General features: G+C 44.0%; 1 protein-coding gene across 3 annotated transcripts in view; it reads left to right on the top strand.

The window, feature by feature from the left end:
- The window catches only part of IL16 (interleukin 16), a 43,358-nt gene that overhangs the window by 11,994 nt on the left and 15,290 nt on the right, over positions 1-16,074 (top strand). For all 3 annotated transcript variants that reach the window (XM_034421385.2, XM_034421386.3, XM_034421384.3), the window contains exons 5-14: positions 595-703; positions 3,708-3,847; positions 5,358-5,468; positions 7,366-7,480; positions 7,757-7,830; positions 8,636-8,852; positions 9,367-9,484; positions 11,332-11,464; positions 12,269-12,356; positions 14,144-14,613. In XM_034421385.2, coding sequence (XP_034277276.2) covers positions 595-703; positions 3,708-3,847; positions 5,358-5,468; positions 7,366-7,480; positions 7,757-7,830; positions 8,636-8,852; positions 9,367-9,484; positions 11,332-11,464; positions 12,269-12,356; positions 14,144-14,613 — 1,575 coding nt within the window. The remainder of the gene's footprint in view (positions 1-594; positions 704-3,707; positions 3,848-5,357; positions 5,469-7,365; positions 7,481-7,756; positions 7,831-8,635; positions 8,853-9,366; positions 9,485-11,331; positions 11,465-12,268; positions 12,357-14,143; positions 14,614-16,074) is intronic.

The following is a 16,074-nucleotide window of genomic DNA, read 5'->3' on the forward strand; positions in this document are numbered from 1 at the left end:
GAACTTCCAGTAGGCCTATTTTTCGCCCTCCCCAAGCCTCCGAGCATGCCCTGCACTTACCTGCATCCAAAACGGGCTGCATGGGGACTCCTGGGAGGGGAAGGGTGGGGTGGGCAGGGCGGGGCCAGCCAAGAGTGGGATTTGGGGGTTCTCCGAACTGCAGAAACCCGTGCAGTTTGTGTCTGCAGTGGGCTCTGAACCTCATTGGTCCAAACGGAACTGGTTCCTCCATTTTTAACACACAAAAGCTTAATATTAGAGTCTGCCCATTCAGAGCTCCTTACCTGGATATGACTAAGAAGTGGGGAGGGGTTCCATCTTTTCTCCCGCTACCAGTTAGCTCAGTGTTTTTCCCCAGTGCTGGCTGGCTGCGGAATTCTGGGTGTTTGAAGTCCTCACATCTTCAAGTTGCCAAGTTTGAAAAAAAAAACACCTTGATTTAGTTTAAAAGGGGTGGTTCACGTTTTAGACTAATGCCAGAGTGGGCTCCAGTTGTATACGTAGGGGTTGAATTTTGACGGAAACGCACAGCCTGCTTTTGAAATCGTTGCAGAGACTTAAGAACTTGTGCGTTTTCTCCCCAAATTCTCCCAGGAATCATCCAGTTGTCCTCACACGGAGCAGCCTCCTAAACACAACCTGCCGAATGGATCCGTTCTGCAGACCAAAGCCAAATGCCAGCGGACTCGCAGCAATTCAACCAGTAAGTTTCTGCAGTTTAGGCTATGTCCAGATGCATGCACTGTCATCATTCCGAGTAATGAACTCAGGGAAGTCAGGACTCTTGATGCTTTGTTCAAGTTCAAGACCAGAGGTGGGTTTCAGCGGGTTCTGACCAGTTCTGGAGAACCGGTAGTGGAAATTTTGAGTAGTTCGGAGAACTGGTAAATACCACCTCTGACTGGCCCCGCCCCCATCTATTCTCTGCTTCCCGAGTCCCAGCTGATCAGGAGGAAATAGAGATTTTGCAGCATCCTTCCCCTGGAGTGGGGTGGGAATGGAGATTTTACAGTATCCTTCCCCTGCCATGCCCACAAAGCCATGCCCACCAAGCCACACCACGCCCACCAAGCCACGCCCCCAACGCCTACCAGAAATTAGAGGTGGATGAGCTCTTGTGTCCAGAGATGGTATTCAGCAGGTTCTGACCAGTTCTGGAGAACCAGTAGAGGAAATTTTGAGTAGTTCAGAGAACCGGTAAATACCACCTCTGGCTGGCCCCGCCCCCATCTATTCTCTGCCTCCCGAGTCCCAGCTGATTGGGAGGAAATGGGGAATTTACAGTATCCCACTCAACTTCAACAGGTGTCCATTGACATGACCTTGGTTCTCACTCCGGCTGGTAGATGTTATGGCTGGCCGGCTAAGGCACCACATCCCTGAGTCCCCCCCCCCACGTTCTCCTTCCCTCCCCCCTAATTGGCAAGCAAGAAACGAAGCAGAAGTAAACGCAACCGAGTTGTTTATCCCTACCATGCTTAAAACTGCAGAGACGAGATTTTAGGATAGAAGCCCTTCTATTCTACCTCTTACTATATTCGGCACAGGATCAGCACTAGATTTCTTCATGTTTTTGGGTCCTATAATCCAACATCAGGGATGTGGTGGCTCAGTGGCTAAGACGTGAGCTTGTCAATCGAAAGGTCGGCAGTTCAGCAGTTCGAATCCCTAGTGCCGCGTAACGGGGTGAGCTCCCGTTACTTGTCCAGCTTCTGCCAACCTAGCAGTTCGAAAGCAGGTAAAAAATGCAAGTAGAAAAATAGGGACCACCTTTGGTGGGAAGGTAACAGCGTTCCGTGAGCCTTTGGCGTTTAGTCATGCCGGCCACATGACCACGGAGACCTCTTCGGACAGCGCTGGTTCTTCGGCTTTGAAACGGAGATGAGCACTGCCCCCTAGAGTCGGGAATGACTAACACATATGTGCGAGGGGAACCTTTACCTTTTACCTTTAATCCAACATCAGAACCATCATTAAAAAGACACAACAAAGAATGTCTTCCTGTGTCCGCTCAGGAAGTTCAAACTATCCCAGGAGCAGCTGACACAGTTTTACAGAAGAATAGTTGAATGTTATCGTTTGTACTTCTACAATGTTCTGGTTTGGTACAGCAACCAAACAGGACAGGCACAGACTCCAACTGATCGTTTTGGACTGCAGAAAGAACAATTTCAATTGCCTGTATATCGTCTGGGCCAGAAGGGAGGTGGGGGGGGGGTGGCTGAGAAAATATCTGCGGATTCCTCACATCCTGGACATAAACTCTTTCAACTCTTCTCCTCGAGATGGCGCTACAGGGCATTGCAGGCCAAAACAACTAGACACAGGGACGTCCCAAAGGTGTTTTTTTTTTCAAGAGGCAACTGGCCTTTTTGTTTTTTCTTTGAAGACGTTTCGCTTCTCATCCAAGAAGCTTCTTCAGCTCCAGATGAGACTGAGAATCTCCATAGACATTTAGACACAGGGACAGTTTCCCCCCCCCCCCCATGCCACCCACTCTGCTGAACACCTAATTCTCACAATATAGTCTAATGTCTATATAGAATAGAATAGAATAGAATAGAATAGAATAGAATAGAATAGAATAGAATAGAATAGAATAGAATAGAATAGAATAGAATAGAATAGAATAACAGAGTGGGAAGGGACCTTGGAGGTCTTCTAGTCCAACCCCCTGCTTAGGCAGGAAACCCTACACCACTTCAGACAAATGGTTGTCCAATCTCTTCTTAAAAACTTCCAGTGTTGGAGCATTCACAACTTCTGGAGGCAAGTTGTTCCACTGGTTAATTGTTCTCACTGTCAGGAAATTTCTCCTTAGTTCTCAGTTGCTTCTCTCCTTGATTAGTTTCCACCCATTGCTTCTTGTCCTGCCCTCAGATGCTTTGAAGAATAGCTTGACTCCCTCTTCTTTGTGGCAACCCCTGAGATATTGGAAGACTGCTATCATGTCTCCCCTAATCCTTCTTTTCATTAAACTAGACACACCCAGTTCCTGCAATTATTGTTCCTCTGTTTTAGCCTCCAGTCCCTTAATCCTCTTTGTTGCTCTTCTCTGCACTCTTTCTAGAGTCTCAACATCTTTTTTACATTGTGGCAACCAAAACTGAATGCAGTATTCCAAGTGTAGCCTTACCAAGGCATTATAAAGGGGTATTAACACTTCACGTGATCTTGATTCTATCCCTCTGTTTATGCAGCCTAGAACTGTGTTGGCTTTTTTTGGCAGCTGCTGCACACGGCTGGCTCCTATTTAAATGGTTGTCCACTAGGACTCCAAGATCCCTCTCGCAGTTACTACTATTGAGCAAGGTCCCACATATACGGTACCTGTGCATTTTGGTTTTTTTTTTTTTTGCCTAAATGTAGAACCTTACTTTTTTTCACCATTGAATTTCATTTTATTAGATAGCGCCCAATGTTCAAGTCCATCAAGATATGTATTTATTCATGAAGTATGACTGCAGTAATATTATTATTTATCCTTCTTAGTATCTTCTTTACTACTTCCTCTTATTGGGATGATGATGATGATGAAGGAGAAGAAGATGAAGATGATGATTCTGCTGCTTGCATGTCTACTGAGAGCTTCTGCACCGGGGACAAATTCCTTGCATGTCTAAACTCACTTGGCCAAACAAAGTATCCAATTCAATTCAATTCAATCTGCTTTCCCCCCCCCCTCTCTCTCTCCCCACCCCTTTAAGGTGCTAGTCCGTACTGGATAGGAGATGTTGATAGTTCTACGGTCAAGAAGTCAACCTCTCGGTACAGACAGTCCCTTTATAGCAACAGAAAGTCATTCTCTCAACAGCTGGAGAATGCAGCAGGAAAAGCAGCTGTCAAGGTAAGAGGAAAAAGGAAACCCACCAGACTATAGTGCTCCATATAATGTGTGTGGGACAGTCAAGAAACGACAATACAGATGGAATGCAGCTTTCAGGCCAAACATTTCCTTCCTCGTTACGCCTCCAAAACGAGCATCTAATGCTTCCCTGCAACAAAGCAGCCTGTTTTCCAGAAGTTCCTGGACCTCAGAAGGATGAGGTCACTTCCATGGACCAAGGAGAGGAGAACATCACCTGCATCTCCGAATGATGTTTGTTCCACCTTTCTTTACTGTAAATCCATCAGGGAAAATGCACACGATGCTCTGTTTGTAGAGTTGGTTAGAACTGTTTAGTTGCTGGATGAGCAAGTTAGGATTGAAATAAGGTCTGAGCCCAGGTGGCATTTAGGAATTCTCCACCCCAAAATTGGGTGGGTAAGTTTTTTTCCTGAATTTATGCAAGGAAAGGAGAGTTTTTTTCCAAGCAGTTTCTCAAGGGCAGGACACCCCTCTAACTGCCTTGGAGACTGGTGAAGAGCGAGTTTTGTTCAACTGAAGATAATTTGTTATGTGCGGTGTTTTTTGCATTGATATAATTAGGAATTTCCTTGGCCATTAATACACATCCTTGGGTGACTTCCTAATTAAATAAACGCAGGAACAGAACCCTCCAGCCATGTGCGTTTCACTCCAAGGAAATTCTCCTTCTCTCAAAAAGATTTCTAAAAGCAAACCCTCTCGTCATCTGTTGAATGATAAAAATAGGGGGAAAGGGCAGAATATCAATTCTCTGCAGGACACTAACAAAGGAGATGTTGTTGATGCAATACAGCCATTCGGAACCTGATGATGAAGAATAATGAAGGATATATTACCGGCATCTAATGCAGGGGTCCTCAAACTTTTTAAACAGGGGGCCAATTCACGGTCCCTCAGACGGTTGGGGGGGGCTGGACCTGCTGGATGGGCGTAGCTAGGTGGTCATGTGATCGGGTGGGTGTGAGTAGGTGGTCATGTGATGGGTGGGTGTGGCCAATTTAGCAGTCCATTAAACAATACACACAATTTAAACTTTAATTTGTTATGCTCCTGGACGTGGAAAGCAAGTTAGGGAAGGGATGTGGCTGCCTGGGGGGGGAGAGTGAGGGACTTCTGTGTGTGTGTGTGTGTGTGTGTGTGTGTGTGTGTCCTTCCCTCCCTCTCTCTATCTGGAGGCTGGAAGGCCAAAAACGGGCCCGTTTTTGGCCTCCTGGGGCCTCCGCGCATCCCGTTTTTTGCCTCGTCCTCCAGAAGGCAGTTGGGGGCCGGCGGGTAGGTGGGGTGAATGTGGTCGGGGCAGCCTTGTGGTCCTGCACGGGCCTGATTAATGGCTTCGGCGGGCCGTACTTTGACGACCCCTGACATAATGCATCACTCCCATTGTAGGCCAAAATTGTGATAAGTGAAATGAAAATATATATATATATATATTTTTAAAAAATTCTCCAGTATGATATTAACTTTTCCTTGCTGTTTGTTTCAACTGTAGCCTCTTTCCAGGTCATCTCGCTCACTAAGTTCTGCCCACCTCATGTCCACATCTTCGGGTTTACAGGCTTCTATGATCTCCAACATTGTTTTAATGAAAGGTCAAGGGAAGGTGAGCGGTTTGCTTTGTTATATGTCTTTCCTTGGATAATGCATATTTAGAATAGAATAGAATGGAATGGAATGGAAGGGAAGGGAAGGGAAGGGAAGGGAAGGGAAGGGAAGAGAAGAGAAGAGAAGAGAAGAGAAGAGAAGAGAAGAGAAGAGAAGAGAAGAGAAGAGAAGAGAAGAGAAGAGTTGAGTTGAGTTGAGTTGAGTTGAGTTGAGTTGAGTTGGAAGGGATCTTGGAGGCCTTCTAGTCCAACCCCCTGCTTAGGCAGGAAACCCTACACCAGACAAATGGTTATCCAACATCTTCTTAAAAACTTCCAGTGTTGGAGCATTCACAACTTCTGGAGGCAAGTTGTTCCACTGATTAATTGTTCTAACTGTCAGAAAATTTCTCCTTAGTTCTAGGTTGCTTCTCCCCTTGATTAGTTTCCACCCATTGCTTCTTGTCCTGCCCTCAGGAGAATAGCTTGACTCCCTCTTCTTTCTGGCAGCCCCTGAGATATCGGAACACTGCTATCATGTCTCCCCTAGTCCTTCTTTTCATCAGACTATAGACATACCCAGTTCCTGCAACCGTTCTCCATATATTTTAGCCTCCAGTCCCCTAATCATCTTTGTTGATGAACGCTGGGGCAAAAAAAGGTTGTCTGAAGTCAAAATTTTAAAACTCCATTCTTCCTTTCAGGGAAAGATCGGTCTACAGCAGGGGTGTCAAACTCATGTCGTCAAGGCATCATCACATGATGTATCGTGACTTTTCTCCCCTTCGCTAAATGGGGCATGGGCGTGGTCACACATGACGTATCTGGCCCACGGGTGGCGAGTTTGACAGCCATGGTCTATGGCAATGTTTCTCAGTCTGGGCTATTTGACGACCTGTAGACTTCAACTCCCAGAATTCCCCAGCCATGTAACAGAGGAATTCTGGGAATCAAAGTCCACACGTCTTCAACTTGTCAAGGTTGAGAAACCCCAGTCTGGATGGAGAATTGCATCATGTCCTGGAAGATTTCATTTCTGTTTAAAATTTCAAGACTGCTCTTCCATCCTAACAGATCAGGGTCTCAGTGCAATAACAGCAGTATTATACTGTTATCCTCATTGTTCCCAAAAAGGCATAAAAAGTAACCATCCAAAAATGGACCTCTACTTTGTACATGCTTCTGCAATTGGCTACTTATGATTCTTGACGAATGTATCTTTTCTTTTATGTACTCTGAGAGCATATGCACCAAGACAAATTCCTTGTGTGTCCAATCACACTTGGCCAATAAAGAATTCTGTTCTATTCTATTCTGTTCTATTCTATTCTATTCTGTTCTGTTCTGTTCTATTCTATTCTATTCTATTCTATTCTATTCTATTCTATTCTATTCTATTCTACTCTACTCTACTCTACTCTACTCTACTCTACTCTACTCTACTCTACTCTACATTCTATTCTATTCTATTCTATTCTATTCTATTCTATTCTATTCTATTCTATTCTATTCTATTCTATTCTATTCTATTAATTCTGTGATGAATCAGACCTTTCCTCCATTCCAAAATAAAAGTCCATCCTAATTATAAACCGGAAGCAAGAAATTCTCTCCCTTCCCCCCCCCCCCAAACATAGATTTTAAGTATTACTGAAACATGAGGAATTTGAATGATCTCTAACTTGAATGCATGGAAAACCATCATGAACCAACAGGAACATGGGTCCATCTATAGCTGTTTTAAGAAGTAATTCCCAGTGCCTTTCAGAGTTGAGGGCCAATAAAAACATTTTTTTTCCTCCAAGACCTTTTCACAAACAACAACAAAAAAAGTGTTTTGATTGCTCGTTTAAGCAGTTAGTCAAAGGAGCAGGTGATTAATCAAGTAAAAATGCTCCCTCTGTTCACCCTCATTAGGGACTGGGTTTCAGCATTGTGGGTGGTCAGGACAGCATTTATGGCCCCATTGGCATCTATGTGAAGACAATCTTTCCTGGAGGAGCAGCTGCTGCGGATGGAAGGTTACAGGAAGGTAGGATAACGCCGTCCCTGTATTTGAATGAGTTGAAACTAGACAGTTTGGCTTACAGAAGGGAATCGTCTCCAGGTCCTGTAAACATCTGAAATATCTATCTTGGCGGGTGGGGGGAGGGAAATAGTGGCTTTAATGGGTTTGACCTTACGTACAGCTATCCAATGGGGGAAATTCATGTGTGGGGGATGGTAGGTGAACCTCGACTGGTGAAAAGTTGATGAAATGCTGGGGGCCAAAAATTAGCTAATGAGATTGTTTATTTCAATGTAACAGGAGATGAAATCCTAGAATTGAATGGAGAATCAATGCATGGACTCACACACCATGAAGCTTTGCAGAAATTTAAGGTTATGGCTCTATGCAATGTTTTCCTGTAAGAATTCTCCTCCTCCTTTTCTTCTTCTTCTTCCTCCTCCTCCTCCTCTTTTTGTTGTCCTCCCCCTGCTTCTCCTTCCCCTTCTCTTTCATGTATTCCTCTTCTCCTCTTCCTCTCTCCTTCTCTTGCCCTTCCTCTTCCCTGCTTCTCCTTCCCCTTCTCTTTCACGTAATCCTCCTCTTCCTCTTCTTCCTCCTCCTCTTATCCTTTCCCTTCTCCTTCCACTGCTTCTCTTTCCCCTTCTCTTTCACGTAATCCTCCCCCTATGTTCTCTTCCTCCTCCTCTCTCCTCTTGTCCTTCCCCTTCTCTTTCATGTATTTCTCTTCCTCCTTGTCCTCCTGTCCTTCCCCTTCCCCTTCCACTGCTTCTCCTTCCCCTTCTTTTTCACATAATCCTCCTCTTCCTCCTCCTCCTCCTCCTCTCTCCTCTCTCCTGTCCTTCCCCTTCTCTCTCTTGTATTTCTCTTCCTACTCCTCTTGTCCTTTCCCTTCCCTTCCCTTCCACTGCTTCTCCTTCCCCTTCTCTTTCATGTAGTCCTCCTCTTCTTCCTGCTCCTCTTTCCTCTTGTCTTTCCCCTTCTCTTTCATGTATTTCTCTTCCTCTTCCTCCTCTTGTCCTTTCCCTTCTCTTTCATGTATTTCTCTTCCTCCTCCTCCTCTCTCCTCTTGTCCTTTCCCTTCCCCTGCTTCTCCTTCCCCTTCTCTTTCACCTAATCCTCCCCCCCCCCCACCTTCTCCTCCTCCTCCTTCTCACAATGCTTCCTTCTTTCTAGCAGGCCAAGAAGGGCCTCCTCACACTCACCGTTCGGACAAGCTTCAGCACTCCATCTTCTGCCACCAGCTATTTATCGTCTCACCTTTGCCGTTCTCTGAGTACCAGCATGTGCATCACCAAGGAGAACAGCTCCTTTGGGTCAGAAAGCACCTCGACGTTTCCCCTGAACCCCCTGAACCCCAATGACAGGATCATGATGGAAGTTTCCTTAAATAAAGGTGAGCGGTAAATATAGCGACTCCCCCATCCCTACCCTGCCGCCAAAAAAATCCCAAACCTCAAGTGTTTCCAGAATAGACTTGGCTCAAATATATTGTCACTCTGAATTTTTCCCCCCTTCTTTTTTTTTTTGGGTGATGCTGTGCCAAAATATCCCTTCTGGTTTGGCAGGAGTTGCAAGAGAGCAATCATTCTACTATAATGACTGGGTTCATAAAAATAATAATAACTTGTTTGACTAGCATAACACATCTACTCAGCTACTCTGGCTTGCCGACCAGTTTTAATGTCTTAATATGTGTGTACTATTCTGGCATGTGAAATCACGATAAAACAAAACCACAGCTTAGCACAATATGTGGGCCAAGCGACCACGTATCGATGCAGAAATCCTGAATGGATAGAAGCAAATCTAATGCTCAATACTGACACAGGGAATGGCACATTTCCGAATCATTTGGATAGCTCGCTTCCTCTATGTCTTTCCATATCTTTCTAATGTATTTTTCACAGAGGCTGGCGTGGGCTTAGGCATTGGCTTGTGCAGCATCCCTTATTCCCGGTACATTTCTGGGATATTCATCCACACTCTTTCTCCTGGCTCTGTGGCTCACATGGATGGGAGGCTCAGGTATGTCGAGGCCGAATAATTTCCAGAGCATTCTGACATTCACTTCCTACTTTTTCAAAAGGTGAGAAGTTACAGGGCCAGGTTTGATTGGTTATTCAAAAGTCAATCCAACTTTTCACCTGGAAAAAAGGGCCATACCTTAAAACCGTTATTGGCAAACTCAATTCATCCACACAATTGCAAAATCTTTCCTTCCTTCCTTCCTTCCTTCCTTCCTTCCTTCCTTCCTTCCTTCCTTCCTTCCTTCCTTCCTTCCTTCTTCTTTCTTTTCTTTTCTTTTCTTTCTTTCTTTCTTTCTTTCTTTCTTTCTCTTTCTCTCTCTCTCTCTTTCTTTCTTTCTCCCTTTTTTTCTCCCTTCCCTTCCCTTCCCTTCCCTTCCCTTCCCACTTTTTCCTTTCCTTTCTTCCATAATTAAACTTGAAATGTCTCAATATTTAATTTCCCCTGCGAAGTGAAAGACCAGGCTGCAACAAAGAAAGAAACTGTAAGCACAATATAGCTGCTAAATTCTGGGTCAAGGCTCTGTTTCTTGTAAAGCAGAGCATCCGGAGAAAGTTTAGAGAAGTAGTTAAGTAAGATGAAACCAAGAAGAGGAGCCTGTGTATCCTTTCTCTATGCTATGAGTCAGTCTTGGTCTAACCCTTTCTGTTCAGCTGAGCCTCCATTTGTTTTGCGCTTCAGTGAAACAGGGCAAGATTAGAGCTAATATAAGATGCAGAGAGACTGTATTCCATGATTTGTTTTCTAAAATTTGCTGCCTCCTGAAAGAGAGAGACAACTAGGGGTGAAATCCTCACAGATCGGACCGGATCGCCCAAACTGGTAGCGATCTTGGCCGGTCGTTCAGCGATCCGGTAGCGATGGTGGAGCAAAGCTCCGCCCACCTGCCCGGGTGTCATTATTTCCTGGTTTTACCCAGGAAGTAATGTGTTTTTTACCTTCTGTGCATGTGCAGAAGGTCTGCGTGCGCATGTGACATGTATGGCATGTGCGCTTCCGAACCAGTAAGGAAGGTAAGTAGATTGCACCCCTGGAGACAACTGCCGATGAACTTCTGCACATAACACACTTAAATGCAGTGGGAGGTGGATTAGTATGTCATATAAGGACCCAGATTCTCTGGGGCAATATGCTGACATTGTAAACTGCCCAGAAAGTGCTGTAAAATACTATAAAGTGACATATAAATCTCGGTGCTATTGTTATATTAACACAGTGACCCAACCAACTAAGGAGCCTTGGTAGTACAGTGGTCTAAAGCACCCTGTTATTAAGACCAGCTGCCTGCAATTACTGCAGGTTCGAATCTCGCCAGGCTCAAGGTTGACTCAGCCTTCCATCCTTTCTAAGGTAGGTAAATTGAGGACCCAGATTGTGGGGGCAATAAGCTGACTTTGTATAAAATATATAATAAGGATGAAGGCTATTGCTTAGCGCATTGTAAGCCGCCCTGAGTCTCCGGAGAAGGGCGGCATATAAATCAAATTTAAAAAACAAAAAACTAAAACTAAACCAGAAGCAGTTCAATTTTAGCCTCAGATAAAGTAAATGTGAGAGGTGATTTTCAAATAAATAAGACATCCTATAGTTGTTTCCAAAGCAATCAACAAAGTTGGACCCGGATTTCACGAAAGAGACCTGTCAAACAAATCACATATCAAAAAGAATGTGACCTAAAGAACTTGAAACTCGTTGCCTTAATTTGCCTATATATGGATTGCTCGTTTGAAAGTAGAGAAGCCAATAGAAACGACACGGGTAATGTTTCAGGTTTACCAAAATATACATTGTTGACCATGCTAGGGTTAACACTTGTTTTTCTGTTTTTAATGGCAATCTTCTGGAAGAGGGGGAGATGAAATAGTGGAAATCAACGAGGCATCCGTTCAAACAATGACCCTTAGTGAAGTTCACGCTGTCCTAAGTCACTGCAATCCTGGCATTGTGCAAATTATCGTTAGCAGGCATCCTGATCCACAGGTAAGATGGAAAGTGAATGAAATTTACTGTATATACTTTAATGATCTCCAAGCACTGGGACAACTGTCAATATAACCTTTCCCTCAAAACCAAAAAAAGCCCCCTTACTCAAATACGAAGATGACTTGTTGGAAAAGTCTTTTTATTGTGGAGAACCTAAGTCAGATCTGAGTTTCATCAGGCACCTGCTGAGGCCTATATGCTTGCAAAGGTGTCTATCGCCATCTTTAGAACTTCTTGGCCATTCTCTTTCTTTCATTGTTTTGTCCCTTAACAGCAACCAGATAGCTTAATTCTTACTACTTACAATTAATATTGTGTAGCACTTCAAAGCTGAAAGGGTAAAGATGCTCTGGAGTGCGTCAGACAAGCATAGAGCAACTCTGTGAAACTCCTTAAAGCAGCTGCATCTCTTTTCTGGGGAAAAGATGCAGTGGTTTTAAGAAGCTATGTTTAAGAAGCCCCAATACTGTATTTTCTGAAATATACTGCTGTTTTTGGATCCAAAGTTGTATATAAAATTTTCCTGGAAGAATTGCAGATGGTCAATTTGCATTAGGTCAAATGAAAAGTCAAACAGTTGACTTGTTAACAAGTCTTGGCATGAAGTATTGAGTAACCCCCTTTAGATATCTTTACTTAAACCTTGGGCAAAAAGGCTGAATTTCAGAATTTAATAGTGAAACCCACCCATAGTTCCAGGGGAGACTTCAAAGTATGATTACGAAGTATTGCAGAAATGGAAATAAAAACAGACTTTTGTCAAACTTTAAAGTTTTCATCCTGGTTTGGGGCCTATTGTAGGTGTCTGAACAGCAGCTAAAGGATGCCGTTTTCAGTGCCATGGAAAGCAACAAGTTGGAAAGAGACAAATTCCACTGGAATGCAGAAGGTAAGGAATTCCCCTCAGTTTAGATATAAAGGATTTGCTATGTTTTTTGAAGTACCCAACCCGGCCAAATCAGCGTAGAGACCTTTGTGGTCCATCAACGTGTTACCCAGATACCACAGAGAGAGAATGGGATCTTCTGGGACAAAATAACAAACAATAATAAGCTGCAGTTTTAAAAATACAGTCCAACACTTTCCTCAATCTGGACCTGTAAAAGAGAGTTAGAACTTTCAGCATATAATAACCCTATTTTGTAATATGCAACCTTCTCCAGTTCATCCAAAGCCAGAAACATTGGATTGAAATGAAATGCATCTTCTTTGATAATATCGTTGCATCAAAACTCTGAGACTTTCAGACTTTCAGACCGCAAAATAAGAAATTACTCTCCTCCTGATAGGAACCATCAGCTTCACCTTCACCAAGAAAACCTTAATTGTTTTTTGAGTAATTGTAATAGAAGTAAAAAAGTAAAGGTGGCTGTTATTTTTGTATTCATAAAGCAGTCATTCATTTTAAGAGGAGTATAAGGTAAAATCAATGCCATACTGGACAGTTATCAATAGCGAGAAGGAATTTAGATTAATTCCTTGACATACAGTGATTTGTGAGAGTGGTACAGTGGCTAAGAAGTGGAGCTCTTGCCTCATAATCAGGAGGCTGTGAGTTCAATCCTAGGTGGAGGCAGATGTTTCTCTCTCTGGGCACGATGAGAATATATCTGCTGAACAAAACTCTACATTGGCAACAGGAAGGGCATCCAGCCAGTAAACACTCAGCTCCATTCAGTTGCCCAGACTCCACTCTGCAAGGGATTATGGGGTCATTAAAGGAGATGATGATACAGTGATTTGTGGAGCTTCCCAGGTAATGACCTTGTGATGACCCAGGGCATGACACAGAGATAACACAAACATCTGGCAGTTCAGATCACTCCTTTATTGCTCCAAATTTCCCCAAACGCTCCCACATTTCTGGCAAGTCCCAGAGCAGAGTGATAACAAACCCCCATAAAACCTCAAGCAGCCTCTGGCTGCAATTAGTCCAGCCCAATGCTGTCTGCCCCAAGGCTGCACAGCAATAAATCCAAATGTATTTGGCAAATCAAGGGAAAATCAAAGAGTTCAGGAAGCAAAAGATCCAGGTAATCCAGGTAATTAGTCCAGAACACTAGAAGGAATGCAAGGACTCTTGGAAAGTTCAAACATCGGCACACAACACTTCAGGAACTCAGCATTTGTTCTCGACAAATGCCCCTCCCCACAGCATCTCCTTAAGTCTCATTCCCCAGGTGTGCCTTGTGAAGATGGGCGGGGCACTCTTCTCCCGAGTAGCCTGCTCAATCTGTGCTGTTCACGCTTTCTCTCCACTCTCCAAGCCCTTGGATCAGGAGGGGCTGGTCCTTGCTCCTCCTCTGAGCTCTGTCTCTCATGTTCATCCTGCCTCTGTTCCTCCCTGCCTACAATCTGTCCTAATCCTGAAAGCCCCTGGCCTTCCCCATTTTCTTCCAAAGACAATGAAGCCGCCCTCTCAATCTCTGTCGGCTCAGGTTCCAGCTCATCTTCTCCCACAGATTCAGGCTCCGATGGGGGCATGACAGACATAGACTTTTTGCATTCTCCTGTTTTGCCGTGCAAGTGGCTGTGTGAGGCTACTGAAGTCCTGACACAAATCCTAGGCACTTTGGGGTGCACAGAACTATTTATGAAGGTCTTTGGATTTTAGCCATTATCTCGTATCTCTTTCTCTGCAGCGTTTGACTGTGTCGTGTTCTGCTTTCTATGTAGGTGGAAGTTGGCTTAAGAAAGCTCCCTGTGAAAAATACTTGGAGAAGAATGACGCTCACCTCAGCCATCCTTCTCAAAAGCCAATGATCCGTTCCAGCAGCGATAGCAGTTACAACCCCAGGTCATCTTGTGGAAATGGCTTTCTTTATCAGTTGACCAACGGCCAAGGAAAAGAACATCATCTGGATGTAGCAATTACACAGCCACCGGGCTCCCGACATTCATTTTCTGAAATGAGTTTGCGAAATGAGCCTTCCCCACCAGTGTCTCAAGGCGTCGGTCCCCTTTCGTCACACACGACTAAAAAAAGCACGGAGATCCTGGTTAGAAAACCCAGGTCATTCAAACCCAAACCTCCACCAAGGAAGTACTTCAAACAGGATTGTCCTGATAATGAGCAGACGATCAGAGAGTTGAAAGAGGGACCCAACCTTCATGAGACTGAAGTCCTGCCACCTTCAAACACTCAGGTAAGACAAGCTTCTGGTGGACGGAAGGGGCTAAAAAAATTGCCAAACATGGAGAGAAACAACTCAGCAATAAAGCCTGTTGCCCATTGATATACAAGGGCCAGGTTGTATCGTCTAGAAGTAGAGAGTTCAAAATAGTCTTTGTGAGTGCCCAGAAAAAAAGAAAAAAAAACTATAGGTAAAATACCACAAAGCCAGTGAGAACATTGTAAAAAAAGCAACAACGAAGCATCGTGGACTGGGATAGGGCATTAAAAAACAATGGCTGAAAGTGGCGTTAGAAAATCTACAAACTAAAAACTCTAGGCGAAATGTTTTGGGAGGGCTTAATAAATGCCTAAAAAGCATGAAAGCAGATTTTTTACAAGCCAGTCGGAATCCTTAGGAGTACGGATTCCAGATGCCTGGATAAAACACCAACAAAAACATCCAGAAGAATTTGAGGGCCATATTGATGATTGGGTGAAGATATCCCTAAGTCATATTGCTGTTGCAGGCCCAAAAACTTGCTGTTTGACCCCACAAGAATGGCTTGAAGCGTCCATAAGAGCTGTTGAAAATCTACCCGGCTGAAGATACCCCTAAGCCATATAGCTGCTGCAGGCCCAGGGGGGGAAAAATACGTAATTTGACTCCAGAGGAACGGCCTGAAAAAAACATTTCAGCCATTAAAAAACTATCAAACTCTGAAGCAAAGTCTCAAAGTAGTCTAAGGAAGAGGATGGCTTAAAAAAAAACAAAAAACCATTCGATGATCTTCTGGCTCGGTTGCTTATTGGCAAGGTGTGAATTGGGTGTGTGTGTGACGTTAGTTCCCCCTGAATAGCACCCTGGATAGCACAGTAGTGTGAACCAAAGGACTAGTAACAGCTGGCAGGCAGGCCACATTGAAGAATTGGCAGTTAATGGCAGTTGGCAGGCAAGAGTTCTTTGTAGAACTCCCGGCTCTCTAAACGCCTGGCAACGGATAAACAAAACGGGCCTTATCAGGCCCAAAGGCCTGAACTACCACCATAAGTACATGTATTTGCCATAGGCTAGCTAGCTAGCTAGCTAAATAAATAAAATAAAATAAATAAATAAATAAATAGGGAAGGTAAACTGAGGCAGGGCCTAAAGCCAGATTTGTCAGGCCCAAAGGCCTGAACTACCACCATAAGTCCATGTATTTGTCATACGCTAGCTAACTAGCTAGCTAAATAAAACAAACAAACAAACAAACAAACAAACATAAATAAATAAATAAATAAATAAATAAATAAATAAATAAGGAAGGTAAACTGAGGCAGGGCCGAAAGCTAGATTTGTCAGGCCCAAAGGCCTGAACTACCGCCATAAATCCATGTATTTGCCTGCTTACCTACCTACCTACCTAGATAGGTAGGTAGGTAGATAGATAGAGTAGATAAAATAGGTAGGTAGGTAAGCAGATAGGTAGATAGATGATAGGTAGGTAGGTAG

This window comes from Pantherophis guttatus, chromosome 13 (assembly GCF_059756535.1).
Source record: "Pantherophis guttatus breed Tessera chromosome 13, ASM5975653v1, whole genome shotgun sequence".
NCBI lineage: Eukaryota > Metazoa > Chordata > Lepidosauria > Squamata > Colubridae > Pantherophis > Pantherophis guttatus.